Here is a 26,967-nt window from a genome sequence, read left to right on the forward strand (position 1 = left end):
TTTCTTTAGAATAAGAAAACCATCTGCATCATCAACGAGCTCAGAGATCGGTATTTCATGGACGAAGAAATTGAACAGAAGGTAAGTTTTTTAACATTTTTTAACATTTTACATTTGTATCTTACACTGTTCTCATGAATCTTTTTGATTAAAGCTCAAGAAATTTTCAAAAAATCTTCTTTACATGAGGGTCAAATTCACCGTTTGTGATATCTTACCTTTGGATAGAAATCTTCTTGCAGTTGTAAGTTAAATTTATCATCTAAAATCATAGATTTTACTCGATTGAATTTTAGAATTTTTGGAAAAATTTGTAAATTTTAAGGTTTGATTAAAAATTGTGGTAATAGGAATTTTTTAAAATAATTTTATGATATTTATCACTTCTTGAATTTAAAGTAGAATATTTAAAACAGAAAAATTAGTCAATTTTTATAATTTCGAATGCGGTTACGTTCAATTATAATTAATAAAATAAAATTAAGATGAAAAATATGTGTTGCAAACTATTCGTAACGTGATTGGTCAAATATATCATAAGCATGAAAATATATGCAAATTCTATAGTCGAGACGCGCGTTTGCGCGCGCAAATTTGAATTCTAGTTTTATAAATTCTACAATGTTCAAAATATTGTCGTATAGTCTAATATGGACTAATTTTTCTTTATTTTTCAGATTTCTGGTACAATTACAACGTATCTAATGATTATCATCCAATTTCGGTTAAGTAGTATGTCTTATTAACCTATGTATTAATTAAATTAGTTCATGCCTGTAGTTCATAAAATTTCTTACTTTCTTTGTTGAATTATCTGGTTGAGATCTGGTTGAATCTTTCACCTATTATCCCATTGGAAAAGTAAGAAATGGTTCTAACTCTTAAAACTAAATAACTTTAGGAGTCATACTTCTAATTTCTCATTATCTCAATGGGCGTTTATTTTTACAAATTGTAAAAAGCGCTCGAGAAAAAGGAATGTTTCAAAGCACAGACGGAAGTGCCTTTTTATTTTTTGTGGCTTTCTACTATCAAGTGGATTTACTCTCGTCCAACTTTGACTCAATTCATCGGAATTTTTCAAAAGTTCAAAAAAAAAAATTTTTTTTTGGGGGGCAAGATGGTCCACCTCAAAAATATCCCATAATAAAATTAATATGAAAAATATGTGTTGCAAACTATTCGTAACGTGATTGGTCAAATATATTATAAGCATGAAAATATATACAAACTCTATAGTCAAGGCGCGCGCTTGCGCGCGCAAATTTGAATTCTAGTGATGAAAAAATATTAGAAAAATAAATTCTTGGTCAATTTTTGAGGTGAGCCTTCTTGCCCCAGGTGAGTCGTCTTGCCCCACCCTCCCCTAAGTGTTTCTTAAAGAAATGACTGAACAAACTGCACATAATGATAAATACTTGAAGCTGACAATTGAAGGATAGAATTATTGGAAGCAAGCAACGATCTTAATGACAGTTTTTTTAAATATTAGTAATATTTTTCTTGCAATGATGTTCGAACGTTTTAAAATTATTGTTTAGTCTTTAGTTATTTCAATAATGCTTAGTATTCATTAAATCAAGATCAAGGTAATTTCTCATTAACAATACGAATTAGAAATAATATTTTAATAATAATTAATTTCTGAGGTTTGTGATGCTTTATTGCTCTATTTTTGTATTCTCAAAAATTTTTTTAAATAAAATTCGATTAAATTTATCTGTGAGTAAAACTTTAAATGAATTTTCAATGATGTAATTATGCTGTAATATTGTTGTAATAAAATAAATTATCAATTGTCACACATTTCCAAACGATACAACAATTAGTTTCTATTTACATGTCAACCAACTTAAAAAAAAACAATACAAATATTTGTAATTTAATGCTATCCAGTGAAGAAAATTATAATTTTTAATAACACATTTAAAAACAATTGTTGAAGTTCAATTATTTCTGGTAAGACGTGAGCTCAAAGCAAATTGCACACCGATAACAAGGTACGTTGCAATTGTTCCAGTTACCTGAAAAATTAAGTTGTGGTTAAAAACGAATAACAATTTGCATGACTGAAAAAAAAAAAAAAAAAAAAAAAAAAAAAAATTATTCAAGAACAAAAATATTTTTTTGAAAATTTTACTTTTTTTTTAGAATACTGAATTTTGATTCAAAAAATGAATTCGAGAATGAACAAAAAATTCTTAAATTCAGTTTAGAAGAAGTTTTACTTACTATTGCCAGCAGAGAACGATCAAGTGGTATAATATTGCAAGCAGTTACTTCAATCTTCAAATGACGAAGGTCACTTGCGAATTTTAATAGCTGTAATCAGAGAATTTTTTATTTTATTTTCCTAATTAACGAAATTACAATAAGTTTCTTACACTTTTTTCAACTTTCTCATCGATTTCAGGTTGATCCGTCTGATGGTTAATGGTCAATGCCAGTCTTTTATTCTAAAAAAAATAATGAAATTCACATTAAAAAATTTATAAAAAAAGTTAGGAAAACGGTTGATCCTGAAGACCATCCCTGCAACTTCCCGCTACTTTTGTAATTAAGCGCTCAAAATTGCGCTTACTACGTTTTTGAATTCAAAGAGCTCAAAAATATAATTTTGATGTAGTTTTGAGCTCTCCGAGCTCAAAAGTCTGATAGAAGTTTAATAAAACACTATTTTTTGAATTTTCAAACCGCAATAACTTTTGAATGAATGAACTGATTTTCACGCGGTTTACGGCATTCGACGCAGTTTTTCAAATTCTATAATACATTTTTAAACACAAATTGATAAGACCGGAAGCTTCGGTGAAATTCGAAAAAAACGCTTTTATTCGATTTCTTTCGTCAACGATAACTCACGAACGAATCAACCGATTTTGATCGGCTTGGTGGCGATCGTCGTGCTTTTTCGATATTAAGAGCTGATTAGTTTTTGGAATTGATCGGTCGAGCCGTTTAAAAGTTATTCAAAAAAAACTTGATTTGAAAAAATTTTTTTTCGTAGTTTTTTTAAGATTCCTCAAAATCTACCTATCGAAATCGATCTAAATTGTATTCAAAATCTAAGTTTGGTCAAGCCCTTTCAAATGACACCAACCGCGATCAAATCGGCCAAGCTGTTCAAAAGTTATGAGAGGTTTACATACATACACACATACATTCATACATACATACAGACATACAGACACCATCGCGGGAATAGTCAAGGAAGCTTCCTAAGACCTCAAAACGTCAAGATCTGATGAAAACTCGATTTTCGGAAAACGGGGTAAAAACAATAACTTCCCTATTTTTGAAAATTTTCAATTTTCTTAGCGGGAAGTTTAAAAAGTTATTTTAACTTTAACAAAAGCCTAAATTTAAATTACCTGTTTTGTTATTGCGGTTACACTGTAAGTCAGCGTCGTAAATAAAAAAACCGCAAATGTTATTCGCATTGCCAATAGATACCATTGTACCATGGTAGAAAATTGAATTTGCACAATTGACAAAATCGAAATATAAACCGTGAATAAAGCCCTAACAGAAAATGAAAAAATGGCAATTAAAATAGGAATTCCGTAAAAGTCTGTAATCATTTCACACATTTCACACAGTTCGATGTACGCCTTCTTGGTAAGGTCAATCGCATGAAAAATAAGCGCGCGTGATTGGACTACCTGCGTCACTGACGGCAGACAATTAAGATCAGACTTTGAATTGTGATCTCCAAGCTTTGAAAACGCTGAATTGATGCTGTTGAACCTTCTATTCATTTTATTTAGCTGAATTGTATATTGGATCATCACCCCGCTGCTGATAATACTGGGTATGCTTTCGAACAACACGCTCATCACTTGACTATTGAATAGATCCACAGTGATCAGACCAAAATTCATTAGCATATTGAAAGCGTAGATTACGTCATTGGTGTAATCACTTTCTAGCGTGTAATCCGCGCACTGATTCAATAAGAAGTCCACAGTTTTTAGATTATTAATTGCTTTTATCATGTTCTTTTGCCGAATGACATAAATCAACGGTATAAAGCTTGCATTTATCAGTGTCACGAACAGCAATTGGTGAATTGTAATTATAAGCAGTGAGTCATTGATTCTTTGGATTATTGCGCTAATAATCATTCTATAGATACCAAACGAAGCGATACCCCAAAAAAGAATAATGTTGTACACGGTTCCACCCCATGAAGAAGAATAAGTTATGTTTCTGTTGGGAATTTGGTCACGATCTGAAAATGTACTGGAAACTTTTAGTGTCCACGGCGCTAAGCCAATTATTTTTGAAGAGACATGCTGAATTATTTTGTAACTTCCAAGAAACGATTTCCGGTTATTATTGAACATTTTGTTGCTTAAATTCGAGCTTACGTCTTTCATCGACAGAATTATTTATTAGCAACCTTAAACAACTGTTTCGCTGACGTGTTTACGTTACACTGTGACAATTATGACGATCACGAGAGCGTTTCACTATTGCTACCTATATTCAAAGCTTCATTGTGTTGTTATTGTAGTTTTTTATGCGCAATACTTTATTGATCTATTTTGCACTTGCTCATTAAATTCAAGGTCAAATAAAAGATAATAATTTTTACTGTTTATGGAAAAAATTCTGCTTTGGTAGTATAGATAAAGCTCAAGAAATCAAATGAAATTTATAACATATATAGAATCTTGTTACAATTTTTAAATGGAAATTTTTATCAGGGTTACATCTTAAAGAAACCAAAAGAAGTAAAGTGACGTGGGTGAACTGTGTGGAGTGGGTAAGTGTGCGCAACCCCTTTATTTATGTTTTTACTATTCGAATTAAAACTAAACAATAATTTATTTTTTCTTGGAATGGTAGTTTATTATGTCTACTATCATTATAAACACATAAATTAGTCAATAAACAACGTGAATTTTTAAAAATTATTAATTTATTCAAACGCGTCGAATGGTTCAATTGACCCCCGCTCGGGGGCAATTGAACCACTGCTTGGGGTCAATTGAACCAATAATATTTAAAACTCAAACCCGAACTTTTAATATGACTAAAATATAAAATATTAATATATTTTTTAATAAATAATATATTAATTGTTACTTGCTAATATTACTGTTGCACCGTTTTAATGTACATATATTATATTAAATAAATTAAAAATCAATTTAAAAATAATTTTCATTATAAATTCAGTTCATCAAATTGTTAGGTTATTTCCCTGAGTTTTTTCACGTAGAGTCAAGATGCGCGCGCATATCCCATGCTTCTCCGTATGGTTCAATCGTCCCCGGGACTGCTGGTTCAATTGACCCCATATAATTTTATAACAATTAATAGTAAATAATAAATAAATGAACTATTGTATCACTATAAACAAAGTTGAGGATTATAAAGTATAAGTATATACAACGACTACAATTCAAACTTTATCAATTAATTCAAAAATTGAAATATTATTAAACAATTTGTCACTAGCCGAAAAAAAAAGTTTACATGCCTAAACATAAAAAAATCTCAATTTTTCAAAATTTATTAATTGCAGTCAACTCTTATAATTTAGATGAAAAATATGAAAATATATCATGTTAGCAAACTATTCGTAACGTGATTAGTCAAATATATCGTAAGCATGAAAATATATGCAAACTCTATAGTCGAGGCACGAGCTTGCGCGCGCAAATTTGAATTCTAGTAACATTTAAAATTATATTGTTTCTGAAGTAAGTGCAAACACTTGCTCTCATAACTCGAATTCGAGAATAATTTATTGTGCAACTAGTGCGGCAACGTCGCACGAGTTGCACATGCTATTTTTTATTGCGAATGTGGAACAAACGTGAACATAAAATTGGGGCTCAGAAGCAAAGCCGCAAAAATAATAACTGAAGAATTAAAAAATATTAGTTATCAATGAGAACATTTTATATTTGATAAAAACAAGAAAAACAACAGCAACATAAAATCAATTTACACATTGAAACAATTAACACATAAAATTTAGCTGTCACTACAATTTTGTAATTTTTTTTTACAAATTTGTTCAAAAAAATTATTCATAAAAAATTGCATTTTTTTTATATTATAAAATTTCTACATGTCAATATTAAAAAAAAAATTTTTTTTTTATAATTTATTTGTTACAAAAATTATTAAAATTATCACATATCTGCTAAATTAATTTTCATTACAATTAAACAGCTCAATATTAATTAATCATTTTTACTTTCGTTAAAAATATGAACTTTGTAATGTCAACCTCACTTCTTTGATATTGACAGTTAGATTGTGTTTTTTTTTTTTTTTTTTTAGTAATAAAAAAATGTATTTATTGTTTAATAGATTTCGTAAACATTGAATTATTACGTTTGTTCTCAAGAACTTCAGAAAAATTTTGGTATATACAAACAACACGAGAATTTTAAATGATAAATGAAAAGAAAAGTCCATCGAAAATTTTCAAATAATTTATATTTTTTTCCCCCTAAGCTTTGATATAATTCTTGAAATATCGATATGATATTACGTATTAGAAAATTTAATTTCCACACGATATCCCAACCTCGGCATTGATTGCAAAGTCTCGTGATATTAGTCATGATTGCAACCGCGCGAAGTAAACAACTTCTATCACTTCTATCGATGACAATATGAGTGAAATCTACAGTAGAGGTTGCAATTTTCGACCCTTCAGTAAAAAAAACCACCACAATCATCAAAATAAATTAGTGGGTTGTCAGTATTTGGAATTTTTTCATTATTCTTATTTTAAACTGATCGGATTATCGCTGTGGAGTGTTAAATTTTCTGTTCAATTATCCGAAATCGGAAAAGTTTATTACAACGAAAATTTATACAGAATTTCTTTCGTAGGGTCAATGTACAATATTTTACTATTTTTGGGCATTCTTACATTCGGTCTCTCATATTTTATCGGTATAGCATATCAAAGTTGGTTTCAGGAAAGTTTTTTGTGGTCAAATGTAACAAAATTCTCATCAGCGATGTTTTTTATCACGATTTTGATACCTATTTATTATATAATCCAGCAAAAAACTTTTATTGACATCAGCAATCGGTTAAGAAGCTTGGACAAAATCCTCAGCCAGTGCTTAAATTATCAAGTAAAGAAGGATTATACCAATGATTTGATATTCTCGATTAATCTTTTAAGCATTATATGCATGATGACCATTACAAATTTTTTTTACGGACTGACGATTGCTTGTGCGGAAATTATACCCAGTGTAATCAATAGTGGATTATTAATATAGTATGTAATGCTACTTAATAAGATCAACAAAAGGTTTGAAGGCATCAACTCAATTTTCTTGAAATTGGATTCCACAAAAATTAATTCAACTCAAATATCAACATTAACACAAATAGTTCCGTAGCGTGTATTAATTTTGAAGGATATCAATGATGTCAAGTTTGCATACAGAAAATTGATTGAAGCATGTGAAGATATTAGTAACTTTTACGGAGCACCTATATTGATTTCATTTATTTCTATAATTGGAAAAGTATTAGTTAGTACATACCTTGGGGTCTTGGTATTCATGAACATACAGTCAGCGATTGTTTCATGGCAACTAATAGATTTACGTGTGTCATGGACGATGTTCCTATTTATCGTCTTAACTTCTGGGATAACAACGATAACAGAACAGGTATAATTATTTACACTTTTACTACACTGATGGAAAAACGATCTTGATTCAAGAAACTTTTTTTCTTCAAAATTTGAACTCTTGAAACTAGATATAGATATATTTCTGTCAAGAATTTTTCAAGGGAAAGGGAAAGAGAAATGGAGATGGAAAATCACTTGGGTTGGCCATTTCGTCGACGTTTTTTAGGGCCTTGGGCTGCGCCCTGGGTGGACAAATTTTCGTCCATAGGTTGGCCATATCTTGGCAATATCTAGGCTGTATTTTGGCCATATTTTGACCTAATCTAGGCCGTTATTTTTGGTCTTTTGTTGGCCATTTCGTCGACGGTTTTAAGAGCTATGCGCTTCGCGCACGACCGCACTGATAGTAAAACAATCTTGATTCAAGAAACTTTTTTTCTTCAAAATTTGAACTCTTGAAACTAGATATAGATATATTTCTTTCAAGAATTTTTGTCTGCTGGTTCAAGATAGGCGATAACATTGATTCAAGATGTTACCAACTTGTGTTAAGAATGGCTTTTTTTTTTTGAGTCATTAATTTACTTATTTCCAAGAAATAATTTTTTTTCGGTATAACAATTAGACTATTTAGTTTTTGAAATATATTTTGATGAATTATTTTAAGTTTTTTAAACGATAATGTTATTTTGGTTGAAAAACTAAATGTATCGATTGAAGATAATGTAGCTCTTAAGCCAAGAAAATCTAAATCAAGAGAAGAAATTCTTAAAGCAAAATAATCATTTGTCTTCCAAAATAAATTCTTAGATCAAGAAAATATCTCCTGAGTCAACATAAATTTTTTATCAGTGTAGTAAAAAAAACTTCTTTTGGTTCTGCAATGCTATAAGGGCGTATATTTTGAGATAGATTTACTGGAAGAGCCCTTAGTGCATAACCAAAAGATCCGTGTTCGATTCCCTGTCCGGGCGATCCGAAATATTTTTTCTGTTTTTATACTGAAATACTTTTTCTATTTAACTTCAATTAAATCATGATAATGCTATTCAACTGGATCTTCTTTGTTCAGAACACCAAACTTTTCACTCAGTATAATTTCGTACTATGTTCAGACACACGCATATTATATTCTAGTAGGAAAAAATATTTTTTGAATCAAGTATTTTTTTTCTGTGCACTTATTAAAGCAAACTAAAATAGTTTAAATATTTATGCTCTGATCAGAATTCAAAATTAGCTAAAATTCTAATTTTGATTACGGACCAATCTACACTGGATAATAAAATTTCAAGAAATGTAAGTAAACCTTACTGCTCACAAAAATTCACACCAATGATTTGTAATTAAAATTTGACTTGCAGTTGAACAAATTTTCGAACGACCTCTGGAATTTAAAAATTAAAATCACCGCTTGCGATATTATACCACTGGATCATAAACTTTTGGCAATTGTAAATTGAGTTTGTAACTTGTTACATTATTTCTAAACTGCTACTTTTTTCAGGTAACTAGTTCACTTACAACTTACCTCATTATTGGTGTGCAATTCGTATTTAATGATCCAAATCCTAGAAGTTCAAGCGATACCAGCGAAACTTCGTAAAAGCTCGTCTGAAACTCGAAATATCGATAGAGTTGAGGCACAAGATAGGAAAATCTAATTAAATAGCACTTTGTACATTGTTCTGTATATTTTTAATATTTTATTATAAATTTTACTGTTTAAAATTATCAATATTAAGAATTTAACTGTAAATTATTATATTTTAATTTTCTTAAGACCTTGTAACAGGGTAAAATTACCCTTAATCGATAAGTCACCGGATATCGATAATTATTCGACATAACACTGGCGCGTCTCGATCTTCGGGCCTAAAGGGAGAATAAGAGGGGGTGAGTTTGGGTTAAAATAGGTGAGCCGTGCAGTGGAAAAGGGAGAAGTAGTGTGACCGCCAGACTGAGTGCCACGGAAATCAAGAAGGACCGATCCCCGGATTAGTGATGAGACGAAGGAAGCCAACTACAACTAGGACTTCATCCTCAACGAGTGAGTTAGATCATCGTTTTGTTCGTCAAGGTATCAATTATTACTCTGTGGGAAAGAAGTGGATCGCGGTTTACCGAATACCCAGTTACTTCTTCTATTTAATTATTATGGATCGTTTAATCGACGATTATTAATAAATTAATAGTGGAACATTTGCTAGTCTTGGATTTAGTGATTTTCATGGGGGTTTATACCCGAGGATCACTCAATCGACCTTGCGGGAAAATTTTAATAACTAAAAATTATCAATCAATTAATTAACATCTGAAAATTCGTTAAATTTATTTTTATAATTAACTTAGTAAAATTGATTGATTTTTGTCATTGAAAAAAAATCGACAAATTTTTATTCGTGGAATTTTGGTCAAGCGTCAATTTTTGTGTCGCAGTAAATTCCAATACCCAAGGTCAAGCAAAAACTTAGCTAGTGAATGTTCTAGCAATTAAAATTTGAATATTTCGACTTGTGCTGAATTGATAAAACGAGTAGAAAATTATTAATAATATTTTATTAAGCATAAATTATTGAAAATAATATAGATTGGAAAATTATTAAGAATTTTATATTAAGAATTAATTATTGAAAATAATATATAGTGGAAAATTATCGAGATCAATTTATATTGTAAAATTAATTTTATTCATTAATGATAAATTTAGTAATTTTGGGATTAAGTCCGTGATTTAATTAAATTAATTTTTATTCCAATTTGATACTTATCGGCGTGGACATTAAGTCCTAGGAATTAGTTAATTGAGTCAAAAATCGTCACAGTAAAAACTTAGTCAGAATTAGTTAATTAAACTTGTGTTAATAATTTAGAAGTGATTGTAAGATTTATATTGTGATTAATTTATTTAACAAAAGTTAATTCAAGGTATTAAGCCTCTCGTTCGAAATAATGACTTAAGAATTTTAAGCTGTTTTAATATTTTAATAGAATTGAAATTAACAATTGGAAATTGAGAATCAAAATAGTTAGTTAGAAATTGATTGTAAATTGAAGGTTGTCGATTTATTAATTTACTAATGATTGAATAATTTAATTTGAAATATTTAATTGAAATTAATTACATTCGATTTTATTAAAATAAAATTTATAAAGTAAAGTCAAGTTAGTAGTGTGAGTGTGAGACAAGTGTGGGTTATGTGTGAGTTGCAGAGTATCTAGGTCTATGTGTCGTCGCTGGGCTGTTACTCCTGTGAGCCGAGTCAACGAGCCCGGTATATGATTCGTCTCTGTGCGGGTGATTATACGTTTAGCAATCGGGTAGACGCCGAAAGGGGCCCGTCAGGTGTAGACGCCGAAAGGGGCACGTGTTAGAAATCGACGGGTAGACGCTGAAAGGGGATCGTCGAGAATAAGGAAGTTGTTAAGTGTGGTTTGTGTGTGAGTGAATGAATTTTGTTATCTAATTGTAGGTCAAACCTTGTTAAGTTTTTTTTTTATTGTTAATAAATATCGATCGATCTTGTTAATTAATTATTTATTATTCAACAGAATCTTCCTCCACTCTCTCTACCCTAAGATTAAGTTTTCTCAGCTCTGGACCGGTTCCAGGAACCGTGAATAAAAATCCTGGTGGCGCCCTGATAATTATATTGTTGTTAGTTTTGTTTAATTAATTATAAAATTGATTAGGGGCCCACCTGAGCAGGTAAAACTGTTACAACCTACAGAGAATTTTAAAAATAAATCTTATAATTTCCAGAATAATATAATATAAAATAAAATAATATTCTTTGAAAATTGTTTTTTATTAAATTTTTGCATCATTTATTTTTGGTCCTACACTGATAGAAAATTTATGTTGACTCAAGAGATATTTTTTTAATCTAAGAATTTATTTTGGAAGACAAATGATTATTTTGCTTTAAGAATTTCTTGTCTTGATTTAGATTTTCTTGGCTTAAGAGCTATATTATCTTCAATCGATACATTTAGTTTTCAACCAAAATAACATTATCTTTTAAAAAACTTAAAATAATTTATCAAAGTATATTTCAAAAACTAAATAGGTTTTAATTGTTATACCGAAAAAAAATTGTTTCATGGAAATAAGTAAATTAAGTAAAAGAATGACTCAAAAAAAAGCCATTCTTAACACAAGTCGGTAACATCTTGAATCAATGTTATCGCCTATCTTGAACCAAGAGACAAAAATTCTTGAAAGAAATATATCTACATCTAGTTTCAACAGTTCAAATTTTGAAGAAAAAAAAGTTTCTTGAATCAGGATTGTTTTACTATCAGTGCAGTCGTGCGCGGAACGCATGGCTCTTAAAACCATCGACGAAATGACCAAGCAACAACCAAAAATAACGGCCTAGATTATTATTATTTTCTCCCTTAATTCCCCTTCATTTTTATCTCTGGTGAACCTAGATTCCTCAGAAGCATTTTTGTCAAGGAATCACCAGATATTAGACGTTCTGACAGAATGGCTGCCAAACAAAACAATATCACATTTAAAATTCCCAATTTCTCAACTACAGTCTACGAACATTCATTTCTGATCTCATCGATACGCCTCTCAAGAGAATTACCACATGATGTCATAAATGCACTTAGCATTGAAACTTTCAAGACAAAAGCTTACAAATTCTTCTATGACCTTGAACTTAAAGAGAACTTGATCCCGGGCTTCACTAATGACGATTGAAATCATTAAAATATATATTTCTTTTGATTGAACAAACTGATTATATTTTCCTAAATTTACGAATTCTTTTTTAATTTTTGTTAGCGAAATTTCAATATTGTTACAATACCTATTTAGAGGCGTTTATAGTCTTACATGTACTTTATATTCTTATATTTTAATATTTTAGCCATTCGGCCATTGCCTTGGCATACAAATAAAATAAATAATAAAATAATAAATAATAAAAATTCCCAAGGAACAATTTAAAGTGGTCAGAATTGCATTTAGAGCAATTATTTTAGGAGTTATGGCTACTTTTATGTTTCGAAGTCGAAATTTAGAATTTGCGATTTTCCCAATTTTCTTCAAGTTCTATTAACATCCTACAAAAAATTTTTTAGACTTATAAAACACACAGTATCTTGTAGGAAATTTCCCGAGGAACAATTTAAAGTGGTCAGAATTGCATTTTAAGCAATAATATTAGGAGTTCTGGCCACTTTTGTGATCCAAAAACGTGATTTCAATTTTCGACGATTTAGAATGGCCTATTTTGCCCCTAAAGTCATTATTTTAGGAGTTATGGCCACTTTTATGTTTCGAAGTCGAAATTTCGAATTTGCGGTTTTCCCAATTTTCTTCAAGTTCTATTAACATTCTAAAAAAAATTTTTTAGACTTATAAAACACACAGTATCGTGTAGGAAATTTCCCGAGGAACAATTTAAAGTGGTCAGAATTGCATTTAGAGCAATAATTTTAGGATTTATGGCCACTTTTATGTTTCGAAGTCGAAATTTCGAATTTGCGATTTTCCCAATTTATTTCAAGTCCTATTAACATCCTACAAAAAATTTTTTGACTCATAAAACACACAGTATCTTGTAGGAAATTTCCCGAGGAACAATTTATAGTGATCAGAATTGCATTTTAAGCAATAATATAAGGAGTTCTGGCCACATTTGTGATCCAAAAACGTGATTTCAATTTTCGACGATTTAGAATGGCCTATATTGCCCCTAAAGTCAATATTTTAGGAGTTATGGCCACTTTTATGTTTCGGAGTCGAAATTTCGAATTTTCGAATTTCCGAATTTTCTTCAGGTCCTAATAACTTCCTAAAAAAATGTTTTGACTTATAAAACACATAGTATCTTGTAGGAAATTTCCCGAGGAACAATTTAAAGCGGTCAAAATTGCATTTAGAGCAATTATTTCGGGAGTTATGGTCACTGTTATGTTTCGAAGTCCAAATTTCGAATTTTCGAATTTCCGAATTTTCTTCAGGTCCTGATAACTTCCTAAAAAAATGTTTTGACTTATAAAACACACAGTATCTTGTAGGAAATTTCCCGAGGAACAATTTAAAGCGGTCAGAATTGCATTTAGAGCAATAATTTTAGGAGTTACGGCCACTTTTATGTTTCGAAGTCGAAATTTAGAATTTGCGATTTTCCGAATTTTCTTTAAGGCCTAATAATTCCTAAAAAAAAATTTTTAGACTTATAAAACACATAGTATCTTGTAGGAAATTTCCCGAGGAACAATTTAAAGCGGTCAAAATTGCATTTAGAGCAATTATTTCGGGAGTTATGGTCACTGTTATGTTTCGAAGTCCAAATTTCGAATTTTCGAATTTCCGAATTTTCTTCAGGTCCTGATAACTTCCTAAAAAAATGTTTTGACTTATAAAACACACAGTATCTTGTAGGAAATTTCCCGAGGAACAATTTATAGTGATCAGAATTGCATTTTAAGCAATAATATAAGGAGTTCTGGCCACATTTGTGATCCAAAAACGTGATTTCAATTTTCGACGATTTAGAATGGCCTATATTGCCCCTAAAGTCAATATTTTAGGAGTTATGGCCACTTTTATGTTTCGGAGTCGAAATTTCGAATTTTCGAATTTCCGAATTTTCTTCAGGTCCTAATAACTTCCTAAAAAAATGTTTTGACTTATAAAACACATAGTATCTTGTAGGAAATTTCCCGAGGAACAATTTAAAGCGGTCAAAATTGCATTTAGAGCAATTATTTCGGGAGTTATGGTCACTGTTATGTTTCGAAGTCCAAATTTCGAATTTTCGAATTTCCGAATTTTCTTCAGGTCCTGATAACTTCCTAAAAAAATGTTTTGACTTATAAAACACACAGTATCTTGTAGGAAATTTCCCGAGGAACAATTTAAAGCGGTCAGAATTGCATTTAGAGCAATAATTTTAGGAGTTACGGCCACTTTTATGTTTCGAAGTCGAAATTTAGAATTTGCGATTTTCCGAATTTTCTTTAAGGCCTAATAATTCCTAAAAAAATTTTTAGACTTATAAAACACATAGTATCTTGTAGGAAATTTCCCGAGGAACAATTTAAAGCGGTCAAAATTGCATTTAGAGCAATTATTTCGGGAGTTATGGTCACTGTTATGTTTCGAAGTCCAAATTTCGAATTTTCGAATTTCCGAATTTTCTTCAGGTCCTGATAACTTCCTAAAAAATGTTTTGACTTATAAAACACACAGTATCTTGTAGGAAATTTCCCGAGGAACAATTTAAAGCGGTCAAAATTGCATTTAGAGCAATAATTTTAGGATTTATGGCCACGTTTATGTTTCGAAGTCGAAATTTCGAATTTTCGATTTTCAGAATTTTATTCTAGTCCTATTAACTTTCTAAAAAAAAATTTTTAGACTTATAAAACACATAGTATCTTGTAGGAAATTTCCCGAGGAACAATTTAAAGCGGTCAAAATTGCATTTAGAGCAATTATTTCGGGAGTTATGGTCACTGTTATGTTTCGAAGTCCAAATTTCGAATTTTCGAATTTCCGAATTTTCTTCAGGTCCTGATAACTTCCTAAAAAAATGTTTTGACTTATAAAACACACAGTATCTTGTAGGAAATTTCCCGAGGAACAATTTAAAGCGGTCAAAATTGCATTTAGAGCAATAATTTTAGGATTTATGGCCACGTTTATGTTTCGAAGTCGAAATTTCGAATTTTCGATTTTCAGAATTTTATTCTAGTCCTATTAACTTTCTAAAAAAAAATTTTTAGACTTATAAAACACATAGTATCTTGTAGGAAATTTCCCGAGGAACAATTTAAAGCGGTCAAAATTGCATTTAGAGCAATTATTTCGGGAGTTATGGTCACTGTTATGTTTCGAAGTCCAAATTTCGAATTTTCGAATTTCCGAATTTTCTTCAGGTCCTGATAACTTCCTAAAAAAATGTTTTGACTTATAAAACACACAGTATCTTGTAGGAAATTTCCCGAGGAACAATTTAAAGCGGTCAGAATTGCATTTAGAGCAATAATTTTAGGAGTTACGGCCACTTTTATGTTTCGAAGTCGAAATTTAGAATTTGCGATTTTCCGAATTTTCTTTAAGGCGTAATAATTCCTAAAAAAAAATTTTTAGACTTATAAAACACATAGTATCTTGTAGGAAATTTCCCGAGGAACAATTTAAAGCGGTCAAAATTGCATTTAGAGCAATTATTTCGGGAGTTATGGTCACTGTTATGTTTCGAAGTCCAAATTTCGAATTTTCGAATTTCCGAATTTTCTTCAGGTCCTGATAACTTCCTAAAAAAATGTTTTGACTTATAAAACACACAGTATCTTGTAGGAAATTTCCCGAGGAACAATTTAAAGTGGTCAGAATTGCATTTAGAGCAATTATTTTCGGAGTTATGGCCACTTTTATGGTCCGAAGTCCAAAGTTCGAATTTTCGATTTTCCGAATTTTCTTCAAGTCCTAATAACTTCCTAAAAAAATATCAAGAACGCATACAGAAAATTGATTGAAGCATCTGAAGATATTAGTAACTTTTACGGATCTCCTGTATTGATTTTATTTATTTCTATGGTTGGAGAAGGATTAGTTAATACATATCTCGGGATTTTATTATTAATGAATATGAATTTAACATCAGCTCCGTTGTATAAATACATTATACGCATCTTATGGATGAAATTAATATTCATCATTTTATCTTCTGAGATTGCAACGATAACAGGACAGGTATTGTTATTTGCTCATTCATTCATAAAAATCTTTCTTATTCTAGAAAAACTGATGCCATAAAAATCCCTTGCAACCCTGCACTGATAGAAAAACAGTCTTTATTCAAGCAACTTTTTTTCTTCAAAATTTTAACTCTTGAAACTAGATATAGATATATTTCTTTCAAGAATTTTTGTCTCTTGGTTCAAGATATTCGATAATATTGATTCAAGATGTTACCGACTTGTGTTAAGAATGGCTTTTCTTTGAGTCATTAATTTACTTATTTCCAAGAAATAATTTTTTTTCGGTATAACAATTAAAACTTATTTAGTTTTTGAAATATACTTTGATGAATTATTTTAAGTTTTTTAAACAATAATGTTATTTTGGTTGAAAAACTAAATGTATCGATTGAAGATAATATAGCTCTTAAGCCAAGAAAATCTAAATCAAGACAAGAAATTCTTAAAGCAAAATAATCATTTGTCTTCCAAAATAAATTCTCAAATAAATTCCAAAATAAATTTTTTACAAAAAGACTAATTTTACTTCAACGTATTGAAGACCAAATATCTATGCTTTTTTTTAATCAAAAACTAGCTAAAATTTTAACTTCACTTACGGACCAATCTATATTATATGACAAAATTTCAAGATATGTAAGTGAACCTTACTGTTACTTATTATTGCCCACAATGATTTATTTTGAAATACATGATTTATGATAGATATTTTACTTGCAGTTGAATAAATTTTTGAACGACCTCTGGAACTTAAAAATTAAAATCACCGCTTGTAATATTATACCGTTGGATCGTAAACTTTTGGCAATCGTAATTTGAATCCGTAATTTGATAAATTATTTATAAGTCGTTCCTTCAAACTGATATTTTTTTCAGGTATCTAACTTAATTACAACGTACCTCATAATAGGTGTGCAATTTGTGTTTAATGTTTCTCAATAATCATAAAATGTAGATCAAAGTTTGAAAATGCATCTTTCGTGTTCATGATTTGTTTGCTTGTAATCAATATTAGCTTCACTTGTCTTTATATAAACAACGATTTCTCTTATCATGTAATAACTCTTGAAAATTTTAAGTATTTATGTTTGTAAAACCAATCTCCAGCATAAAATAAAAGTACACAGAAATTATTTTTCAATCTCTTTGATTAAATTTTCAATTATTTTTTCTTTGTCTAAAAGCTTCTGTTCGACTTGTTGATAAGTTTTTAATTCTTCCGAGATAATATTTATCTGATCAACGATACACTTGTCAATTTTACTTTGTTTCTTACCCACTTCTTGTGTTTTCTTTATCATCTCCTTGTTCTTCGCAATTTCAATTTTCATTTTCTTCTCAAAACTTTCTCTTTTTTTTCTCAGCTCTGCCAAAATTGTTTTTATTTTTTCATTCTGCTCTTTGGCCTTCGTTAAAATTTTTGAAATTTCATTAGATTCTGATGTCTTTACTTTACTTCCAGAAAAATAATTTAGATTAGTCAATCAACCTCTAGGGGTGAAGGGGGTCAATTGAACCAAAAAAAGTTTAGTAATTTTTTACTATTCGAATTAAAACTAAATAATAATTTATTTTTTCTTGGAATGGTAGTTTATTATGTCTACTATTATTATCAATACATAAATTAGTCAATAAACAACGTGGATTTTTAAAAATTATTAATTTATCCAAACGCATCAAATGGTTCAATTGACCCCCGCTTGGGGGCAATTGGACCACTGCTTGGGGTCAATTGAACCAATAATATTTAAAACTCAAACCCGAACTTTTAATAAAATATATATTAATTGTTACTTGCTAATATTGCTGTTGCACCGTTTTAATGCACAGACATTATATTAAATAAATTAAAAATCAATTTAAAAATAATTTTCATTATAAATTCAGTTCATCAAATTGTTAGGTTATTTCACTGAGTTTTTTCACGTAGAGTCAAGATGCGCGCGCATGTCCCATGCTTCTCCGTATGGTTCAATCGTCCCCGGGACTGCTGGTTCAATTGACCCCATATAATTTTATAACAATTAATAGTAAATAATAAATAAATAAACTATTATATCACTGTAAACAAAGTTGAGGATTATAAAGTATAAGTATATAGAACGACTACAATTCAAACTTTATCATTTAATTCAAAAATTGAAATATTATTAAACAATTTGTCACCAGCCGAAAAAAATTTTACATGCCTAAAAATAACAAAAAATCTTAATTTTTCAAAATTTATTAATCGCAATGATTTGAAATTTTGGTCATGTCCAAGTTTAACATATTAGAATCTAATTCAAAGAGCAGGAAGCGTTTTTTTAATTTTTTCGATTTTTTAATTCGGATGGTTCAATTGACCCCCTTCTCCCCTACTATTAATAATTAATAATTATAATAATATTAATAATAGTATTACCTTCACTCATTTTGACAAATTCTGTTCAGGAAAACAATTTTTGAAATGTTGATCTCAGTAAATTTTGTTTGAAATGATATAAATTATTTTTGATTACTTGAACATATTTTTTTTTTAATTCAAATTTAATAGCAAAAATTTTTTTCGCCTCACGTTACAATCATTTGATTGTTTTTTATTTTGATGTAAAATAGGTTATTAAATAAGACGATCAATGATTAATTTTATTTTCAACCATACAAATTATTTTCTGCTATAAATGTACAATCGCGTTGATTAATTAGAGTCAGTTTCTATGTTTAGAAATTATTTATGGAAATCCCTAAATTTGGAGGTTTCTAAAATCTCAAATTGGAAAATTTTAAATTTATCTTTCAGTAAAAAATGATAATATTCAAAAATAAAAATGTAAATTATGTCAATATTAAATTAAGCTTGTAGAAAAACATGCAAGTAGAAAAAACAGCTAACTTAAAAAATGGAAATCTCTAAATAAATATCTTAAAATCAGAAATTAAAAAAAAAAAAGAATTCATAAAAATTCAAAAGTCTGATTTAAAGATTTCTTATATTTATGCATAACATTATAACGATTGGCAAGTATCATTGCAAACAATAAAATTGTAATTTAAAATTTACTATTCATTTCTTAAAACATATAAGGTATTAAATTTTTATGAACAAATTAAACTTTTAAAATACAAAAAATATTGTTCATTTTTAGCTGTATATGTAATTTTTTACGTATGATGTGCATTACTTAAGTTTCTTAAATTGCTTTTTTATCTAAGCGGAAAAGTACGGGCGATTTCTTAATGTCTGCGATTATTTCTTTCAATCTCGGGCTGAATGGTGGATACAAAGGTTTTTGCCCAGAAATTTTCGCCTTTGAAAAAATAATTAACATTTAGTAATTAATTTAAAAAAAAACTAATCTTTTATGTTCAGCGTGCAGTATTAAATTTTACTTACTTTTGAAGTAGTTTTTTTTTTAGGAGTAACTGGCTTTTCATAATGAATAGTTGGTTTTCCGTTGAGAGTATTTGAAAAATCGGGACAATGACCATCAATTATCTGTAAATTCTGCACAATTCATTGATTAATAAAAAAAATTATTTTATATATCATTTATAAAATTTTGTTTTCAATTAGATAACTTACCAATGTATGTGCGCCTTTCGGAATTTCGCATATTTTCCCATTAACTATAACTTGCTGTTAAAAAATGATCATTATAAAATATGAGTTTATTAATCGAAATTTTTGTTCTCTTTTTTAAAGAAAAGAAAATACTTTTACTCAATTAACAATTTCTTGGTCAAAAAACTCGATGACGATCAAATATTTTATTATCCACTCTTATAATTTAGATGAAAAATATGAAAATATATCATGCAAGCAAACTGTTCGTAACGTGATTGGTCAAATATATCAAAGCATAAAAATATACGCAAACTCTAAACTCCGGCGCGCAAATTCAAATTCAAATTTACACGCGCAAATTCAAATTCAAATTTGCGCGCACAAATTCAAATTCTAATACAGATATTTTTTAAAAAAAAAATAAACGAATTTGCGCGCGCAAATTTGAATTCTAGTTAATTATTAATTTCTGAAGAGAAGAGCATCAATATTTATCTTTGGATAATATATAAACAAGAGAATAGCTTTATGTAAATTAAGTAAAAATTATTTCAATCAATTTATAAGTTCTTGAGCTAAGAATCTATATTCTTGAAAATTTCCAAGAACATGAATTCTTGTACCAAGAAAATGTGATTAATAAAAATATTTTTTTTTTTAAGTGTAACAGAAAATGTGATTTATTTTTATAATACTTACTATCGAAGTTGAATTGTCTATTTTGTCATCATCATCATCAGAAAGATCATCTTTTTCTGTTTTGTATGGTGTTGTTTTGTCTGAAGGCTGTTAAAGCAGAATTAATTTTTTTTTTTATGTGAAAAATTCCTGCTCGGCAAGTTTTTGTTTTCTTGGTTTTAAAAAAGGACTCTATTTATTATAATCTCTTTATACATGTTTAGGTAATAATATCCTAGTAATATCATATTCGATAATAATTTGGTTTCAATTTGACATCTAATGATGCTCTTAATAAAAAACTATTACCGAATTTAAAATATTTTTCAAAAAAATAATGATATTTAATTCCCGCGCAAAAAAAATTCTGATGCAAAATGAATTTAAGATTGAAATTTATATTTTGATATAAATATGAATTAGTTTTGAGATCAATCCAAATTTGAAATTGATTTGTAAATAAAAATTAGCACGCCTGTAGAAATTTTGATTCTGCTTTAAAATATTAATAAAGACTTGAAAATATTTAGGATAAATTTTATCTATAAAATATTCTCAAGTCTTTATTAAAATTCTAAAGCTATTTTTAATTCTTTTCAATCAATATTTTTAAACAGGGAAATAAAAACATTTGTTAATTTACTTTATTATCAATTTTCACAAGATGTTAGTGAAATAAATATTGGAAAATAATACTGATTTTCCCTGTAACCCGAGTAAACTTGTTAGAAGATGGTTTTTTTTTTAATTATACCTACACCTGAGTTATTAGTTGAATCGTCATCTTTAGGTGCTGCATCTGGTCTTGGACTAGTTATAGGATCCTAAAAAAATAATTAAACTCTATATTATACACTAAAAATGGAACGATAAGCTGAAGGAAAATAAATACTTGATTCAAGGATAAACATATTTTCTTCAACATTTCACTTTTGACTTGAAATGTTCTGTCTCGATTCAAGAAACTAACTCTTTCATAATAACAGTTGGGCGGTGAGCAGAAAATTCTCTTGAAAATTTTTACTTTCGCGCCTTACTTAAGTTTTTTTAAACAAAAAACACATATATTTTGTCTAAAAAAATTTCTTTCTTGATGATTAGAATACACGAAGACGTCGGTACAAGATATTACAAACTTGTTTCAAGAAGACTTATTTTAAAAATAAAAATTCTTGGATTTCTGGTATTTTCTGTCTCTTCAAAAAAGAGTCTCAAGTATGTTTTGAAATAAACTAGGAATCCAAATTGCGCGCGCAAGCGCGCGCATGAATTTAGGACTTGCATAATTTTTATGCTTTGATATATTTGACCAATCACGTTACGAATAGTTTGCTTTCATCATATATTTTAATATTTTTCATCTATCTAAAATTATTAGAGTAGACTAGAATTCAAATTTGCGCGCGCGCTTGAATATAGAGTTTGCATATATTTTCATGCTTATGATATATTCGACCATTCACATAACGAATAAATTGATGCCACATACATTTCATCTCAATTTTATATTAGGATTTTATATTAAGGAATTTCGACACATGCGCAAAAGTAAGAATTCTGACGGCTTGAAGTGACGTCACGAGTTTGAGGCTATGAACACATTCTTATCAAGACCAAGTTGTTATTCAGCAAGTTATTCCAGTTATTTCGCAAGAAAATCCTGAAAAATTTATATTTTGACAGAAATATGAATTCCTACGAAATTCAGAGTAGAATTAGAGAAAATGATCGTCGTTAGAAAATTGATAAAGTAGTAATATGAACTTGCAAAATCACGTTATTAGGGAAGAAATTCTTGCAGACTACAAATAATTGATTTCAAAGTTAGTTTCTTGGAAAAATTATTTATCTTGAATCACAATAGTATTTCTACCAGTTTAGAAATAGAATTTATTTATTACCGTTATAAAACCACCAACATCTTGTCTTATTTCATCTATTAAGTCTTGAAGATAACGATTGTAGTAATCCACACGAAAAGGCCCAGCGAACTAAAAGATTATATTTAATTAATCGCTTAAACATAACTTATTCAGATTCTATCGGTTACAATAAATTATAAAAAATTTTAGACTTTAAAAGTCTTGTAACTCAACAACTATTTTCTTCTTTTACACACCACATCGACTATAGTTGCAAGAACTCCAATGAAGACTAATAATGTCCATTTCTTGTTCATTTTCACGTATTTTTTGTTTCACAATTTATAATTTAATATCGAAAATAAGTGATTAGTAGCTGTTATAAAACAAATAAAATACTTACAAATTTCTGTTAATTCGATTAATGATGAATTCAACCTGTTGTCTTCTTTAATATTGTCCCACCTGACCTGAATTATCACTATCAATTTTGCCTAAAGCTATTTTTTAGTCCAATAAAAGGCATTAAAATTTAATGCGCCGAACGACGTTAAAAATAAAAAGGTCAAATTCGATGACGCTACAATTAATAAGGAAAAAAACACAAAAAATATAATTATAAAATGGAATCAAAATAGTTTGAGCTATTAAATAGTAACATAGTTTCTGGTAATCAAGGATTTTTTCAAGATAAAATATATTATATAAAAAGAATTAAAATAGCAACCAAATCACAAAAATTAATTGCCATATAATATTTTTGTAATATTATATTGCCATATAACAATTTTGAAGATTACCGTTGAAATTAATAAAAAAAATTCTATAACTTGTAAAAAAAAAAAAGTTCTATTTTTTAGTAATTATTCTTAAGTATCAAACTTAATGGCAGTAAATAACGATCAATGATTCTTAATTGTATTGAAATAAAATTGAATATTTGAAATTGTAATGCGTAAATAAATGGAGAATATTCTATCGCTATCATAAGAAGAATTCAGCAAATTCAGTAATGTCTTCTGAATCAAGTACAGTATACTGCACATAAGTCAAGACACATATAGTTATTATAATAAAAATAACAAGCAGAAAATATTGCAACACTAAACTAACAATTAAAGCAGCTGTGCAGAAATAATTTATTTTCTTGATCTTATCAACAATTTTTATACGTTTCATATGATCAACTTCGTATTTATACAAGTCTTGTTGTGAGTACAATCGTATATTTATAAAATCATAATCATCGATATTCAAGTCAATATTTTCAAGATTAATTTTTTCACCACGATCAATAACAGAGCCTTGTGAATTAACACGCAAATGAAGAAAATACTCAGCTTCATATATAATAGAATTTATTTGAAAAACACTGTATTCCTTTTGTGTCAACAGATAATTTGCCAAAAAGTCGAATGTTATCACTGGCGTCACCATATCAGTTTCTACTCGAATTCTCTGTTCAGCCGCATACATTTGATCGTCAAGAAAATCATCTGGATATTTATTGTTCAATTTCAATGGATCTGCGAAAGTAAGTAACAAGTCAAAGACCATCAAAACATTCAATAAAATTCCGACAACAGTTAGTGCTGATACCATTAATTTAAGTAAAGCGATCGCTGCTTTGGACGCTACTTTGACGATGATAGCTCTAGCAACTCTGGCCATTCCTTGTTCCAAAGACATTATAAAAATCTTCTTTCTTGTAATTGTGGTAGCGAACTTTTCAGTCAATTTTGTAGCCAGTTTTTTTAATATCGATCTAACGTACAATAAAGTTGCGTCATATCCTAAACCTAAACCCAAATCTCTCCAAAATTCTGGGTGTGTTAATTGATTTATCAAACCCATGATAAATCCAGGACCCTTGGATGAATCAGAAGATGATCTTTTAGCTCGAGAGCCGTCGTTTGTGTATGTGTTTGCATTTTTTTCCAAAATCCGGCGTCTATCTGCTTCCACACTTACTTCTGGATTCGGTTTATGCAAATTATCCATGACCCGCGAAGTACCCTTGATGAATGATTTTTCGTGTTGGACAACAGGTTTTTCCGGACTCCCAGGTGGTAGATTTTGGAATTTCACCGCAGGAGTAACAAAAGTACTGTCAATATTCTTCAACCAATTTTCCAAGAGATAGTCAGAGTCCGAATCAACCGCATCAAACTTCATCTTGTTTTCCGGTAGGGTTGAACCAGTCCAAACGTACCGATCTAATGCTTGACATGCTTTTATAATATACTCACCGAGTATAACATTTCCGATATACTTTTTAGACCAATGGACGTAGCAAACTTTATTTTCTTCATCGAATTCGTCAAAGAACGAATCACAGTATGTTTTGTTATAATGATATCTGATGCCGCTGTATGAGTAAGGATGCTCATGATCACTTCTGTTAAATCCACATGGAATATCGGTGACGCGAGTTTCCGGTTTAGCTGAACGAACATTTGGAAATTCCATAAATGCCTTTACTGATCCATCAATAAGAATGCACTCGTTTTTGTGATATGTTGTGGTCAATTGAACCTGCTGACCAGTTTGTTCATTTTTTGGGAACAAATTGAAGCATGATGCTTGGCATGATACATCTTTCTTTCCGTCATCACCCACTGGGTAACTTTGCGCTTTTGATGTCTGTGTGCAGGGTCCTGAATTCGTCTGTGGATTACACGATATTAAGTTACATAATTTTTCTCCCACCTTCGAAGTCACTACTATTGGGTAATAAGGACTGGCAGTTAATTCTTTGGGAAAATAAAAATCTTTTTCCGTTGCACGCCGAATGTCGTAGGTCAAGTGCGATACGATATGAGGATATTTTTTGTATAATATTTCTATCATATCAAAGGTAATCCAGTTTTTTACATATTTACTGGCATTCATTTTATCCTGGACTGTAATACTCATGATTATTATTTCAAATTAATTTATTAATGACTATTCATTACTTAAAATTTCGATTAATTCTTTTATCTAATAAATAATAAAAGAAAAAAAAATTAATTAAACTACTAATACGTAATTTATCTTAACAGAAAATTATTAAGTGACTGAAAAGTTATTACGAACAATGTATCAGAGATAGCTAAACTGGAAGAACCCTTGGTGGTTAACCAAAAGTTCCGAGTTCGATTCCCGGCCCGGTCTTTCCAGATTATTTGTTTTATTTTTTGAGTTAAAGTGAATCAAGATGACCACCAATATTTAACTAAAAATAGTTTAAGTAACTATTCTACATAGGAATAAGTTCTATTCTTTATCAACTGATACATTAAAGTCTATTTAAATTACTAAAAACTTTTTATCCAAAGACAGTGATATTATTAACTTTGAACCAAATGAAGAAATGTTAAATACTAACATTTGGGATAAGAAAGACGTTTAAATATTAGAATATTTATGTATGTTACGTTATGACTTTTATAAAAATTTTAAATGTTAAATTTAGAATAATGTTGCTACAAACATTATAAAATTTTTATATAAAATAAACAATTTTATTTAATAATTAATAATCTTATTCATTTTATGTTGTTAATACTGTAAGAGTATAAGATTATAAATAAATTTTCATATTTCTCAATATTAAAATAGAGATGAAATGTATTTGAAACCAATTTATTCGTGATGTGATTGATTAAGCAAACTATTCGTAACGTCATTGATCAAATATATCAAAGCATGAAAATATATGCAAACTCTATAGTCAATGCGCTACTTATTATTAACTTTATTATCAATTAAAATATACATTTTAACTTTAAGTAAATGTATACTCATATTACTTCAACAAAAAATTGTTTGATGATTTAATTATCTAAAGATTTTAATCAATTGACAATTAACACCTCTAAGTGCTTGAACATTCCTGTCATTACATAAAAATAAGTTCATTAGTAATATCCGAACAATTAATCTACTTCTGAAGTGTGTATATATAAAAAAAACATTATAAAATACTTAACAATGAAGAATCATGACTCAATCCTATTTTAATTCGGTACCAACACATGTAATTCAAGGCTGACAGTAACGTTATCATTGAGCTGATTCATGATTGTGTTATACACGGTTTGATTGTTCTTTAATTTCAAAATACTGAAAGTTTCATCATTATTTTCGTGCTTTATATGATTTTCTACCCAATTCTCAAGCGTATGGTTGTTACTGATAGACAAAATTCGCCCGACGTTGACTGGAGTTTGTTCAATTATAGAATTTTGGTTGTCTACGTTTTTGCATGTATGTTGAGGATAGACTAATACCTAAAAAAAATAATTTCTTTTTAAACTAAGTGAATTAAAAAGAAGTAATAAGGTAAAGTACCCAGTAGTTGAACAGATTTCAAAGTAAAACTTATTTGACCCTACTTTTAATATATACAGATGTAATTATTAGTTCAAATTAGTGATTTTCATGAAAATATAAACAATTTTGAATTGTTTCCAAGTTCAATTCCAAATTAAATACCGATTGGATTCACTTTTCGAGTAGTATCTGTTTCCAGCAGCAAG

General features: G+C 29.1%; 3 protein-coding genes across 3 annotated transcripts; all 3 read right to left on the bottom strand.

Annotated features, from left to right (window-relative positions):
* Positions 1-1,758: 1,758 nt before the first annotated feature.
* LOC141525613 (uncharacterized) lies at positions 1,759-7,746 on the bottom strand. Its single transcript, XM_074240163.1, has 5 exons — positions 7,533-7,746; positions 3,372-3,522; positions 2,385-2,456; positions 2,233-2,322; positions 1,759-2,024 (listed from the first exon to the last, which is right to left on the bottom strand). Exons 1-5 carry the CDS (start codon positions 7,556-7,558, stop codon positions 1,947-1,949), a joined length of 417 nt encoding a protein of 138 aa, XP_074096264.1. The 5' UTR covers positions 7,559-7,746; the 3' UTR covers positions 1,759-1,946.
* An 11,611-nt stretch (positions 7,747-19,357) lies between these two features.
* On the bottom strand, positions 19,358-21,591 carry LOC141525413 (uncharacterized). Its single transcript, XM_074239910.1, has 6 exons — positions 21,475-21,591; positions 21,341-21,406; positions 20,604-20,690; positions 19,923-19,976; positions 19,734-19,844; positions 19,358-19,647 (listed from the first exon to the last, which is right to left on the bottom strand). The coding sequence occupies exons 1-6, from the start codon at positions 21,505-21,507 to the stop codon at positions 19,531-19,533; spliced, it is 468 nt and encodes a 155-aa protein (XP_074096011.1). The 5' UTR covers positions 21,508-21,591; the 3' UTR covers positions 19,358-19,530.
* A 1,675-nt stretch (positions 21,592-23,266) lies between these two features.
* LOC141525412 (uncharacterized) lies at positions 23,267-25,417 on the bottom strand. Its single transcript, XM_074239909.1, has one exon. The coding sequence runs from the start codon at positions 25,358-25,360 to the stop codon at positions 23,429-23,431; it is 1,932 nt and encodes a 643-aa protein (XP_074096010.1). The 5' UTR covers positions 25,361-25,417; the 3' UTR covers positions 23,267-23,428.
* Positions 25,418-26,967: the final 1,550 nt, after the last annotated feature.

The sequence above is a fragment of the Cotesia typhae genome, unplaced genomic scaffold, assembly GCF_013202065.1.
Source record: "Cotesia typhae breed Kobodo isofemale line unplaced genomic scaffold, CoteBio_Ctyphae contig_26, whole genome shotgun sequence".
Taxonomy (NCBI): domain Eukaryota; kingdom Metazoa; phylum Arthropoda; class Insecta; order Hymenoptera; family Braconidae; genus Cotesia; species Cotesia typhae.